A 13,229-nucleotide genomic window follows, 5' to 3' on the forward strand; every position below is an offset into this window, starting at 1 on the left:
TCAAATGGGATAGTGAAGGTCGCACCACTGACCCCAGAGCCTTGGAAGATGTGCTCGCCGGCACTGTGATCATTGAGCCGCATGAGGCTCTACCGAAGCAACTGGTTCTCCCCGACTAACCCGCTCCCAGAACCTCCTCAGCCGCCAGACCCTCCCGACTCCGCGACTCTGCTCCCACTGCCTCATTCCTTCTTCACGCTGCATGACCTTACCCTTCCAGACGGCGCCCACCCACCTTCGCAATCTGTCCTTCACCTTCTGCTTCTCGATAGCCCGGCGTCTTGCAACGAGCCCTGGAGCAACATGGACATTGGCCATACCTCTGACACACTCTGGGGGCAAAACGGCTCGCTCAACAAGAGCCTCAGGTGAGGGTCGAGCGGCAAGACTTCGGGCAAGCCTCTTGGAGACGAAGAATCGGCCGAGGCGACGAGAGACAATATTTGCCTGGGTTAGAAAGATGGAACGGGAGACGAGGTCTGAAAGGGTCGGTCGGGATGCCAGGAGAGGCGGGAGGACAGCGCGAGTATAGCGGAGACGATAGATGCGCAGGATAGGAGCTAGCGAGAGAAGCCGGAGGTGGTGGCTAGTCTGTGCCGGTGATTAGCCCAGTTCACATCTTCCACGATTCATTACCTTCAAGGGATGGGCATGCCTCTCAGGCATGGTACCAGGATTTGACCAAGATCAATCCCACCAAATACGGGGGAATGAGAACGATGGGGGAAGCGCTGGGAAAGAAGGGGGAGCACACCCTAGACGTAGAGAGAATATCATCTATATCGAGGAAGCCCAGAATGTTGAATAATACTTCGTTGGGCATGTTTGACAGGAGCGATCTCGCAGTGGACGATCGTGGTTGGCCATCGTGTGCCTCTGGCGGCCGAAACATGGCCGATGAAGGAGAGACGGAGGAAGAGGGATAAGACCACACGCCAAATTCAGGCTGGGTGCTGGATCGGGCATCGACGAAAGCTGCCTCGGCTGAGGAGGGGGGAGATGGAGCAGGGACTAATGACGAAGCCGACATCTCACAGAACCCCATTTGAGCAAAGGGGCTTACCATCTCGGCATCGGTTATCGGAGCTACGACACCGAAGACCGGCTTCGCTAGGGAGAACGGCTGTTGAGACGGGCAACCCCGGGGAATAACGGATTGAGGAAGACCTGGCGAAGCCCTTGTTGGCTGCCGAACCTCGAGGCGCGGATAGAGGAAAAAATGATTCTCAGCTTAGCCTCAGCTTAGCCTTGCCGTCGGTCCCTTCCCTTGGATGCCTTGTTTGCAGAATAAGCCAAGGGATGGGTAATGCCACCTCAGCAATCGCGCAGAACCTCAAGCGTGAGCCTGGACAGGCAAACCGCCGAAAGAAGGCGCCGCGTCACGGGAAGAAGGCAACAGACGATACGGGATGGGGACAGGTCACGGAGTCGGTGGTGTGGAGCGGTGACGACGGGGACAGTGAGTGTGGGGGTTTGGGAGGCGCCAACGCCGGGGAGAAGGCCGTCGAGCTGCCGGGTACGAAGCGGCACCGAGACACTTTTGCCGGAATGGATGAGTTGTCCTCGTCTCGGTTCAAGGTTGGGCGTTAATCGCAGGGCGGGCGTCGATAATAAAGATATGGATGTATGGAAATAGGTCGGGACAGGAAGTGCTTAATTGCTACGAAGGAGTTGATCGGGAAGGGTTGGGTAAGTCGAGAATCAGGAACAGAAACGGAAACGGAAACAGAAACGGCTGCCTTGAGACAGGGTCTGTGACGTGATGTGACACGACTTGAGCACGAGCCAGGTACCATGTGACTACCCCTGTACGAAGTATGGGCGCGGTACGTTCCAAGAAAGGGCATCCGCCAATTAATACCGTGTACCTACACCAAGTTGATGGTCTTCATCGACTGAATTGGACACTGCAAGTAATCCGCAATTTTTTGCTCTGGTTATTTATGGTTCACTTCCGCAGGGATACTCGTTGACCCACGATATCTACAATTTTCGTGTTGCCTACTCCGTATGTATCCGTACGACCACATCCTGCATCCCGCTCATTTTTACCCAGGCCTCGCTGTCGATCTGCCAGTTCAGTGACTAGGCGACAACCGGATGGTGGTTTGCACGCCAAGGAGGCTCAAAATGCGGCCGTCAACTCCGTCCTGGGGCTGACCACGCCAACATCTACGCCCGATCATGATAATCATCGCCTCCATTGTCAAACCTTGCGCTGGGTCATTCGAGTTCCCCCGAATCCAGAATTCAGGCTTCAATTTCTCCTCGTTTCCTTCCGACCCGATGTGCTGTTGGCCGTTGAAGGAGACCGGGAAGACGGCCGGTGTGGGGCATGGGGTTCCCGTCCATATGTACATAATCCTCGAAGAAGTTGACTTCATCCTTGCCCATGTACAACGTACATACGCTGTAGCAAATATGACAGGCATCACACAACTCTCTCGCCACCCGGCCTCAACGTCGCTGCCCCACACATGCCGTGAACAACTCACACATTTCATCAGCAGGGTACATACCGGGTACTCAAGAACTCATGCTCGTCCCAGTTGGCTTATATCCTAACATGACCATCACGTCCGTCCTGTCCAGGGACAACGATCATCGCGCCGCGTAGACGGGGGCGTAGACGGGGAAAAGCGAAAAATAGTAGATGAACATGCCACTCCTGACACGTCAAGGCAGTCTCGGTTGCCGCGCTGCGACCGATCGCTTAGTTGGCGAGGATGGACTTCTGCTGTCTCTTCCTCAAAGAGTCTATGCCAAGTTTCCGCATTGCCTCGTCTCCTCCCATAACCCTCAATGACTGGAGCGTCAACTTTCCATCGACCGGGACGACTTGACTTCCTCATCGCGCGGTGGTCTTCCTAAAGTCCCCACGGTTCGTCCTGCATGAACTCAATTCGCCTTACATTGTGTCTGACCAATCAGCCTATTCTATGGCTCCCTATGCGGCTGCCTTGACGCGAGTCCTTTGTGAAGCTGTTCTTTTCAGTCATTGGGACTTTTATCCGCCCACTGCTTCTATAATCCTCCAACATATTGACCACTTCTCCCATTTAATACTACGCGTCCTGAACCTAGCCTTCAGTTAGCGTATCAAGACATCATCAGTTCGTTTCGCACCTCAAGAGAGCGCCCAAGAGCGAGCTGTTCCCTTCGTCATTGGAGTAAATCGAAATTATTCCCGCTATCGGCGCCCAATGGCACCGTCAGGAACGATGCATGAATTCTACACCACATGATTCGCAGGAGCCCAAATAAGCGGTCTGGTTGGTGGAGGCGTTCGTGCAATTAGGTCTTCTTTTATTGGTCAAATTTTCGAATACCTTTCTAGCGCCTTTCGAGATGGACATCAGCCTCGGTCAGAAAATCTTTTATTAATCCGCGTCTTATAAGGTAACACCCGGACTATTCTTCTTCCAAGTTCCTCAAAAGGACGGTTATTTTTGGCATCACGGGACGGCCCGTAACACCATTGACAAGCAGTCCGCTATCGAGGACGCGGATCATGAATCCTAATCCAACAAAGTGAGCTTGCGCTATATTGAACGCCGTGCCCTTGCGATCCGTCTGCGCAATACCTGGCCATGTGCCGTTTTGAGAGGGAAAAAGAAAGAAAACTCTACACGTGTACATACCGAGGCCAACAAAGCCAGCACTCCGTCAGTCCGTCTCCCCCACCACACCGGGAGAAGGCTGATTACTTAGTTAAAAGTTGCATGCGAGTCGGTTCGGACGCAGCAAAGGGAGTTGCCAGCTCATCATCCCGTCGCAACTGACATGGCCTTGTCAACTGCCGGCTCAGTCTGATCGTCTGGAGTCAATTCCTAGGCCTTTATCACGTTGGTCTCAGTTCTCACCCACGTCATCAGTGCCTGATCAACTGCCCTTTGCCTTACCAACCGTCACCTGTAGTGTATTTGCTTCCTGTCCCGCCCCTGTTGAGCTCATGTCGCCACATTATACTGGGATTCTCTTGCAGGTCCCATGCTGCTAGGTGTCGATCCCCGGCAAAGGGCTTAGACCGGCTACTGGGGACTGGCGAACATAATATCCCTGTGAAAAGAGTGAGCCTATTTTGTTTGTTCTGTGCAGTACGTGTGGGAGACATACACCGTCCCGCAGACTGGTCGAGGTCCAGTTACGTTACCCGAGGCCGACCTTTTCTCCCCCCACGCTTCTCACAGGCTTCTATCAACTTATGGCTTTTGTCATAATGGCGTGGAATGACAGAGCAGCTGCCAATGGGGTTGCAGCCGATATTCCGCGCTCTGTATCACGAACGTAGCCGGTACACCTTGCGGCAAAATACTTGTGGGTTGAGATGATAGTCACAGATGACCTGTCTGTCTCACTTCTTGTTAGAATCCCACCTCTTGTGTTAATGTCGACATCATATCAAGAGCGAGGGGTAAGTGCCATCCCGCTTCCTAAAGCGCCACCACGGCGATTTTGCTCTTCCGTGTCATCAAGTGTGCTTTTTCACGCAGCGAGCATCGATGCAACACAAGTCGTCGGAATACCTTAGCCCTTAGCCTGGTCCTGGTTGTGTCTTGCAACCTGACAATAGGTCCATGCCAAGGACGGAAAAGTGACATAGGCATGGAGCAAGTTCTCACTTGATCCGAAGCGCAACTTGGAAGTACTCAAGACAATATGCATTGGCCTTCCCACCGCGGGGAAAACATAAACCTCCCTGCGGAGGAGAGGTTCCTACGGCTATGCATTGGTAAGTGCGGTCCAGAAACTGGTCGCCACGTCGCCCCAGCCTTTCTGGAATCAGCCAACAACCAACTGTCGCGAGCCCGCAGCCGCAACACCACGGGGTGTCGAGAGGTGGAGAGGGAGAGAGAGAGAGAAAGAACGTACGGGAAGGCCGCAAAAGAACGTCACATCGTGCTAACAACGACGGGGGGCGGCAGGCTGCCGGCGAATCAACCTCCCTCCCTGGTATGCGCAAGTATGTGTCTCCCCTCATGTGAGGCAAGGCCCCTGCGGAAACTGCGCTGACTGAGGGTCTTCTGTTGAGTTCGCTTTCGTCTTTTTCTATGACTCGAGAGACGTGAAAAGTCTGATGATGTGTCTGATCTCAATGCTCGTCAAGGTAACTCAATACTGCCTCGTCCCCTAATTGCAACTGATATTGACAGCCCACGGTACACACCGTTTCATGGCACGGTAAAAGATAGCCAGATACCAAGCCAAGTATGAAGCTGCTGCTAGACGATGGATATTAACACTGGCACACTGAGCAGATACTCAGATTGACTGTCATTCTAATTTCTGGATAGTCGGAAACCACACCACTGCCTATGACCTTCATTGAGATCTTTGGACTTCTCGCTACGTATCCTGCCGCGTAATTCTCTTTGTCGCGCGTCTACAGTCTACTGTAGTGTGATCGATGCTGGCCGCATGTTGGGTCGGGCCACGTCCATGGCACGTTTCGCGTTTTCCCGTTCGATGCCTGACAAGGGGCAGGGATTGGAGTTCGTAGAGTCCCGAAATTTCTTTCTGCAATCAATTCATGGCGAACAGGGGCCCAGGGCCACGGACAAACATCAACCTTCTGGTGGATGTGGATGTGTCGACTTCTCAACCGCGGCGAATACCTTAGGGAGGAGCAAAGGTACCTTCTAATCAGAGGAAAATGAAACGGAAAAAAATTGACAGAAGCGCAATCACGGGCCCTGAGATCAACTGTCAAGCTAAAGCGGCCTTAAATTTCGCCGGTAATTTTCCCGATTCCCCGCCAGAGGGGAAGGTGACGATAGTCGCGCAGTGACGGCACTGACAGGGTTGTAGTGTAGGTAGGTGCTACCGGCTAGCATGCTTCCTTGCTCTATACCTAGGCTCTAGTTAAGAACTCAGCCAGTCACAGGAGTTATCTTCACCGAAATTGACGACCTTGCATTGACGTATCAGAGGCCGCGGAACCTGACAAGGGCATAGGAACAATTTTCCCAGGCAAGATAAAGGGAAGGGAGAAGAACAAGAGAGATTATCCAGGCTGACAAGCGGCCTCCTTCAAGACCTCAGACACGCTTCCCAGAGCCCCGTGGTGGCCTGTGAGCAAGGGACCCGCATCCCCAAAAGAGAAAGGGGGGGACGTGGGCAAGATGATCCAGCGCGGCCTTGGCCGGCCCCCCATCCCCTCCCTCACCTGAGTCAACGAAACGAAGATATACGACAGTACGAAGTGGAAATACGGTGGTCGGCTTTGGGCCCGATCGACCACGGCAGCAAGAAAGCATGGAGAGTCGTTACAGAGCACGGGCCGTTCCTGATATGAAAAATGCAAGGCGCGGAAACATGCTCGCAAGTATGTACATAAGTAGGTGGGGTGGGACTTGCCGCCTTGCGTCGTGCCGTGCATAGGTAGGTAGGTATCTTGCAGAGAGTGTGTGAGTGGCGACAAAGTACTCACCTTTGGTCGTTCGAGACGGCCGGGTAAGGGAGAAAGGCTAGGAGGGATGACCAGGCTAAGACGCAAGGGTATCTGCCGCCTTGGGCAGAAAGTATTAGCAAGACACATCTCGAACCAATAGGCAACGGAGAGAGCTCGGAAGGCAAAGGCGGGGGAGGGGTTGGTGTGGGCTTGTAGAAGGTGGGAGGGGGGAGGGCCCGGAGGGGCCAGTACACACACCTTTAGTTACTTGGCTTACTTACCCCTTGAGAAGAGGGAAGGTGAAAAAAAAAAGAACAAAAAAAAGGAGTAAGGGGTACGAAGTATGCTCTTTAGCCCCCCGTGTCCCGCGGGATGTGCAGCAAGAAAATTCCCGGTCGAACTGGGATGAACTCCCCCCCATCCAGTCCGTGTTGATGTGCCACTTCATGCATGGAACATCTTGTAGGGGTGGGGAATTTCGAAGTACAAGTAGAGGGTTAACAGGTGTAGGCAGTGAAGAAGTTTGTCATTGTTTGGGCATGTACATATATCGTATATACGCCATTCAGGGAGGGAGTGACTCTTCCCGAGGCCCCTGAATAGCCGCGATCAACGTGGCAGGCGATGGGTGCCCAAGACCAGGCTCTCTGCGTATGGGGACCAGAGGGGGGTCAAGTCCCAACACATATGCATAGGGCCAGAGACAGCATGTGTATTTGAACCAAAATGCGGTAGAGGCCGGGGCAGATCCGGAGTATGCGGGATGTATTGTACCACTCCCAATGGTATCTGGAGTCATCAAAGAGAGGTGTCAAGAGCCCCGGAATTCGGTAGTGACAGCACATCGTGCGGGTCCCGGATGGGAGATGTGCTGGTCTGGGGGCGGTTGTCCGTCCAGGTATAAGATAGCTCCTGATCCGCACAAGGACGATGGCGAAAAAGTTGGACGATGCCAGTCGGAGAGTCATCAAGCAAACATTGAAAGCCATCAGTCAAACCATTCCCAAGGCAGAAACCAGTGAACGCACAACTCGAAACCGGTGTCTTGCTTTGCGTCGAATAAGAAGAAACAGGGAAGAGTAAACGGTGGGAAAGGAAGGGAAACCCGATACGAAAAACAGGAAGTAACGGCTAACGGCGATCACTGGGAGCCTTGAAGGTGAGCAACCGTCATGCATCGACGGCTATCTAACCTGCCTTGTCTTCTCAGCCGGCGACTCTCGAGTTGGTTGCTGACGTTAGTACCGTTACCAGGAATCGTCGAGTTCCTCTCCGGAAATACCGAAAGACAGCCGCCCTTTGAAAAGCGACGACCAGTCGGACAATGTGCTACTTCTACCAGACGCGATGGTCTTGTGGCTACTGGCGATGGGGCCAGTTCAAGCAACAATGCAACAAAGAATACAGGACGGGGGAAACCTGCGGACTGAAACTCGTCTATTCGACCATCGAAAAGAACGAGCGCTGCAAACTCTGTCTCGACATTGATAAGAAAAGGAGAAGGATCCAAAAGATGACCATGGACGTAGAGAGGTGGTCTCGTGAGGGAAACAGACAAGCGACCATCGAAAGAACGTTGACCGATCTCAGCCAAGTCCAGCACCAGAAAGAGGACATGGACCATCGGCATATGGCTCGGGTGAACTGTCAAGACTTGGCCGTATGAGCCTGGGAGGTATTCGTAAGTCTTTTTGAGAGGAAGGGCAGGGGAATGGGGGTGTTCCTTTTTCTCATACGCTAACGTATTCTAAGAAAGTAGGAAAATTCGAGGACTTCTTCTCTCCTTTCGTCAGGGGCACGAGTGTCGTCAACTGCGTTCATGTTGTGGCTCTGAGTGTGCTGTCTCTCTTTAGAGACAATGTGTCGGGAAAACGGTCCCTTAATACTCAGGGTAAAAAGAAAAGGTGGAAGGATCGGAGAGGCATCTGTATTAATGTTAAGGGGGAGGAGGCTTGTGTAGGCTAATTTTGACACCTTCGAAGGAATATTCGACAGCATCCGTTGACTCTAGCATGCATATTCGGCACACACGTCCCTTCTAGTGTGAATCGGGGAGAAGCCACAGGCGAGGAGGGGGTGGCGGTAGATCAATCTCTGCCTGGCTGCCTCGACAGCACGGATCGCTATGCCTATAGGCTATGTGTGCATGCTGCTTCCGGGTCATCCCCTGCAACGAATACAATACCATTGTGTTTTCACCTATGCGGTGAAGGTATGGGTATTTGCAAGGCAAGCCGGGATCACGGGAAGCAGTTGAGGCGTTTCCCGCGAAAGAAGCCTCAGGCTACATCAAGGAAGCTGTGGGCCTGTGGCGACAAGATTATGACATCGTTTGAGATGTCGGTGGCGAGCCCCTTGTGAGAACTCAGCCAACGACGGACTGATTTTAAGCCTCTTGCTTGGCGTACATGTGATCAAGTCGGATCGCTAGGGTCGACCCTATGGATGGTATTATCGTCTTGATAATGACGCTCCTGGCTGACCACAGAGGACCTAACGGGGAGTCTTCGTGGAGCCATGCCAGGACGAGCCAGTTGAAGACTGGGAACCACCATAGGCACAGCCACTATACGGAGTAGCCCAGGCATTGGCACTGGCGCGCGAGAAAAGGGCTGGAGGGCCCCAGCCGCCCAGGTGATATTCGTCATATTTCTGCAGGGCAGGGCACATGAGTACACCTGGTCGCGCGCCTTTTCCATTCGCCCCGCCTCTGGCCCCTCCAAGACCTCCAGGCCGTCCTGGTATATTCGATATGTGACATAATATCCCACCTTCGCTTGTGGCCTGCAACGACTGCAAGGGTACCCTCTCCTAAGGGCCACGACTCACCAAGCCCCTGGTATGTCGATCGAGCTACGGGTAGCGCACAGACTCCCGTACAATTTCTGCTACAGAAGAGGTGAGGTGGATGAGGGAATAGATGAGCTTTGTAAAGTATCAGCTCCCTTGTCGTGAGGTTTTGGGTTAGCGGAGGGCACCAGTCAAGTTATGGTCCTGAGGAATACATGACAATGAAGAGACGCAAAAACAGGAAGAGACTCTGAACTGAGAGGAAAGATACAAAGAAAACAGACGAATCGAAGAAAAAGAAACGAAAAGGAAAAGAAAAGAGGGCAGTGAGAGAAACGGAACACAGCGGGTCTCGTCTGTAGACACCCATGCTTACAGTCTCCACATTGAAGCCGCATAGTATCAAAGCGCACGTGGACACCGCTCAGTGGCCTGCTAGGGGCACAATTGCAGCTCAGATGTAGAGCAAAAGGTACGCAGTTTGGGGGATCGATCCATGCACAAGAGCCAGTCAACGGGGATAGATACAATAAAATAATATGATTGATGAATCAAGTCAGGGGTCTGCCTGCTAGCCCATATCCACCGTTCCTCATAACCTCGTTGCGCCAAATGTCGGAATATTAAGCAAGAAAACAAAAGGAGAAGCAAGATTGGGCATCCTGCATGCCGGTATGGGGGGGTATCTTGAATACATTACCACCGCGCGGGCCGTGCCATGGTGCCGAGCAGCTGGTAAGGTCAGAGAAGTGACGGGGCCGTACGTTGGTAGGTAGATCTAGTGCCGTCGTAATGTACATGGTAAGGGGGCCGGCCCCCCGGGGAGGGGTTTGTCACGAGGCGGCCGCATGGCTGCCCGCAGTGGCAAAGGCGAACATGAAATCTCCATCGATGGATCGATCTCATGTCATTGCCGCCGCGGCATCTGCAAACGTGCCGACAAGGGGTTCATCCGAATCGGATTTGATGGACGGGGCCGTCCCTTGCATCTCGACTGTCTCCTCTTCGGGAAACCAGTCGACGTGGATGCCCGGCGGAGCCTGGCCCTGGGGTAAGCCTCGGCCCTGGTCGTCGTGTTTCGAGGCTAATCGGGCTAGCAGGTGCTGGTACCGGGCGATATGTGCTTCCTGTCCGGCATACGCAAAAGGTCCGGGGTTTGGTCGTGTTATTTGATTCTGTGGGGCAATCTCAAAGATGTCGACCATGTTGCTTGTGGATTGTTAGCGGCGCATTCCTTTTCGATTCGAGAACATGTTACGCGGGCGGAGGAATATGTCGTGAAAACAATACGAGGAAGAAAGAAAACGGCAGGCATACTCGGAAGTTTTGGCCACGACCCTTTGCAGAGCCTCATTCTCCCGCTGAGCCTCCACCGGGTTATCCTGTCCATTTATCCCCGGCTCGCCAAAGCTGTTATAGTGTATGGCATTCGGATCGTCGAGAAGTCGAGACTCTTCATCCTGTGGAACGGCCGAGCTGTCAGTGGGGGGTTGAACAAGGCATCAGAGGATTCAGAACACACCTCGTCAAAAGCATCCTTCGGGTTTCCTCTCCCCAGGCAAGAGGAGCAGACTCCCATGGTGCAGACGTAATGAAGCCACTCGCAATTGGCTGTGTGGCGCGCTGGTTCTAGGTGAAGTAGTCATACAGAGAACGCGTCCAACGTCAGTTGGGAAGAACTCGTTGGTAGGGAAATCGGGATAGATGCTGTATGGGGAAGGCGGTAACTATGCGGACCGGATAAACGATAATCACAGAGAGACACATTCACGTGTCAGTTCACGTGATATATTTGAACAGTCGTATCCTCAGACACAGCGCTGCGAATTATTACGATTACATCCTCCCTTGAGTTCAACCCAGGACCTTGTCCTTGCTTTTGCGGCTCTACGATCCCGACCCCGACGTTCGCTTTATACGGACGTCCCTTCGAAATCGAAAGTTTTCCAGGCCAGCTCGTGGTAATATTGCCAATGTCTCGAACAGTAGTATGGCAACGTCTGGACTCCCTTTGCAACTCCCTGGCCAGGATATGTTAGGCGCACGGCGCCGAGTGTCCTCTCATTAGCCGCGACAATGGCGAGACATTGGAGGGATCGCCGTCCCTGCGGACATACTCCTGCGGAGCTGTGGTCGAATGATCGCGTCCAATACGTCTCCCTATTGCCATAACCGTCCGCGCGAGCACCAAGTCTCGGCGTCTTTCTTTCCACTATCAGGTCGACTTGCCATTCTGAGTTCAAGGGCGTCTTGTAGGATCCGAGGTCTTGATTCTCTGCAGGAGAAGGGCGAGACGCTCACCCGCCAATTCCCATAGTAGTATTGACACTAGAATGTCTAACATGCCTAGAGCTAACCCTCACACCAAAGCTTTCAGAACACGGCCGCGGGAGGACATGATGGCAGGATTACCATCCAGAGATTGGGGCTTGCGAGGCAAATGGCTTATAAGTAGCCATTCTCTGCTCCTCTTTGTCAATCCTCATACCACTTCAACTCACCGTTCATCTTCAAGGTAGCTCAACAATCGCACCTGACCAGCTCATATCTTCATCTCCGTACCTTGCGACGTGGTCTCATATTTCCTCGACATCATCATGTACTGGACTTGTCTTTTTTTCCTGTCGCTCGGGGCGTTCTCCGAGGCCCGTCTCGACAGATGGAGGGCACGTGGTTATCCGATGGATTCTTGCCCACGAGTTCCGGCTTGCACGGGCGAAACTGAAACTGTACATGCTCCTGCCTCGACATTGAGGGAGACCTTCATGGAATACATTACTGTCACTGAGCTTCCGCAGACAGTGACGGTGGTGAAGACCATTCGGGAGCCCGTGACCGAAACCGTCAAATACCCTTACGAGGCGCCTGTCACGGTGACGAAGACTGTCGAATACGGAGGCCAAGATACAGTCACCTACTCCTCCAGCAGCCAGTCTGAAGAAACCGTGTCGCTTTACCTGCATCCTTCCAGCGCCACGTACGGTTCAGAAACCACCCGCAGCCCTGTGACCAGGACTTCCACCCATACACGATACGTCTACGGGACACAACCTCCGACGAGCGCCAAGGACGATGAATACAACGCCTCCAACGCTGATGAGTATGGGCGGGAAGACGACTGCACTGGCGAAGGTAATCCTGACAGCGACACCAAGCAAGGAGAGCAAGAATACGACGACGAGACCAACAAGCACCAGGAAGATAACAGCTACCGGGACGACGAAATGTACCACAGTGACAGCAGCGAGTACCAGGTTTATGACCAGCATGAAAGCGGCTCGTACAGAGACGGCGACGATGGTTGGGATTCGTATGCTTACTCCCTGCCATCCCATCCTGAGAAGCATCCCGACAACGAAAAGTACACCAACTACGAGCCCAGCAAGCCGTCCAGCAAGACCACTCAGCCTGATCCCGTGACGGAATACGCCACGGTTTCACCCTTGCCGTCGCCCAGCACCACGACGTCGACAAGGAGCATTACACTCGCCACCCCCGCCAGCGAGCAGCAGACAGAGTACGAGGCAGTCGTCGAGTCCACTGCTCAACTTCCCACCACTTCTTCTATTCCCTGCGACCCCACCGCGCCCGAGCGGTACAGCGCTCCCTCCAGTGAGCCAACGGCGTACTCGGCCGAGCGGAATAGCTATCTCGAGGGTAGCGGCTATTCGTATGACAAGAGGATGCCCAAGGTGCCAGGAAAGCGTATGTTGGGTTCCCGCTGGGTGAATTGAGGAAAGGACAATGGTTCCAGGACGGCGCAGGGAAGGAAACGTCCCCTCTTATCTTTTCCCCTTCTCTCTGATATTCTCTTCCCGATTCTTTTCTATTTCCCCCCTTCAACTTGTACACATTTGTAATCTCTGGTCGATTTCACGTGCCGTCTGTGGTCACTTACACACATTCAACAACCACTTACAACTTACATGTAGATACCTTACTATTAACTCTTAATATCCACTCTGAATCAAGATATTCGCCCGGAGAGCTCAGAGCCTAAGCCCAGCCTCGGCATGGCTTCGGCATGATACAATGGTTACTTTACAGA

At 53.2% G+C, this 13,229-nt stretch overlaps 6 protein-coding genes across 6 annotated transcripts; 4 read left to right on the forward strand and 2 right to left on the reverse strand.

Annotated features, from left to right (window-relative positions):
* Positions 1-69: 69 nt before the first annotated feature.
* Positions 70-597, reverse strand: ACRALDRAFT_2093874 (uncharacterized protein; the record flags this gene model as incomplete). Its single annotated transcript, XM_071022643.1, has 1 exon — positions 70-597. A coding segment is annotated over one exon (528 nt), but the record flags the coding sequence as incomplete, so codon positions are not given.
* Positions 598-1,299: 702 nt separating this feature from the next.
* ACRALDRAFT_2038187 (uncharacterized protein) lies at positions 1,300-1,590 on the forward strand (the record flags this gene model as incomplete). Its single annotated transcript, XM_071020852.1, has 1 exon — positions 1,300-1,590. The coding sequence occupies one exon, from the start codon at positions 1,300-1,302 to the stop codon at positions 1,588-1,590; it is 291 nt and encodes a 96-aa protein (XP_070878295.1).
* Positions 1,591-3,348: 1,758 nt separating this feature from the next.
* ACRALDRAFT_2014594 (uncharacterized protein) lies at positions 3,349-5,069 on the forward strand (the record flags this gene model as incomplete). Its single annotated transcript, XM_071019781.1, has 14 exons — positions 3,349-3,364; positions 3,428-3,488; positions 3,537-3,592; positions 3,646-3,717; positions 3,750-3,822; positions 3,857-4,061; positions 4,099-4,138; positions 4,191-4,252; positions 4,292-4,333; positions 4,369-4,418; positions 4,494-4,513; positions 4,574-4,594; positions 4,634-4,963; positions 4,987-5,069. The coding sequence occupies 14 exons, from the start codon at positions 3,349-3,351 to the stop codon at positions 5,067-5,069; spliced, it is 1,131 nt and encodes a 376-aa protein (XP_070878296.1).
* A 2,646-nt stretch (positions 5,070-7,715) lies between these two features.
* On the forward strand, positions 7,716-8,057 carry ACRALDRAFT_2095208 (uncharacterized protein; the record flags this gene model as incomplete). Its single annotated transcript, XM_071022713.1, has 1 exon — positions 7,716-8,057. The coding sequence occupies one exon, from the start codon at positions 7,716-7,718 to the stop codon at positions 8,055-8,057; it is 342 nt and encodes a 113-aa protein (XP_070878297.1).
* A 1,593-nt stretch (positions 8,058-9,650) lies between these two features.
* On the reverse strand, positions 9,651-10,839 carry ACRALDRAFT_1074358 (uncharacterized protein). Its single transcript, XM_071018238.1, has 3 exons — positions 10,704-10,839; positions 10,499-10,641; positions 9,651-10,390 (listed from the first exon to the last, which is right to left on the reverse strand). The coding sequence occupies exons 1-3, from the start codon at positions 10,758-10,760 to the stop codon at positions 10,084-10,086; spliced, it is 507 nt and encodes a 168-aa protein (XP_070878298.1). The 5' UTR covers positions 10,761-10,839; the 3' UTR covers positions 9,651-10,083.
* Positions 10,840-11,946: 1,107 nt separating this feature from the next.
* ACRALDRAFT_1054567 (uncharacterized protein) lies at positions 11,947-12,915 on the forward strand (the record flags this gene model as incomplete). The annotated part of the gene is made up of 1 exon (XM_071015824.1): positions 11,947-12,915. One exon carries the CDS (start codon positions 11,947-11,949, stop codon positions 12,913-12,915), a length of 969 nt encoding a protein of 322 aa, XP_070878299.1.
* Positions 12,916-13,229: the final 314 nt, after the last annotated feature.

This window comes from Sodiomyces alcalophilus (genome assembly GCF_042370955.1).
Source record: "Sodiomyces alcalophilus JCM 7366 unplaced genomic scaffold ACRALscaffold_1, whole genome shotgun sequence".
NCBI classification, from domain to species: Eukaryota; Fungi; Ascomycota; class Sordariomycetes; order Glomerellales; family Plectosphaerellaceae; genus Sodiomyces; species Sodiomyces alcalophilus.

Coding starts and splice junctions, on each gene's coding strand:
- ACRALDRAFT_1074358 (XM_071018238.1), bottom strand. CDS start 10,760: ATGGGAGTCTGCTCCTCTTGCCTGGGGAGAGGAAACCCGAAGGATGCT. Junction 10,642..10,703: donor CGAAGGATGCTTTTGACGAG/GTGTGTTCTGAA, acceptor GCCGTTCCACAG/GATGAAGAGTCTCGACTTCT. Junction 10,391..10,498: donor GTCGTGGCCAAAACTTCCGA/GTATGCCTGCCG, acceptor ACAATCCACAAG/CAACATGGTCGACATCTTTG.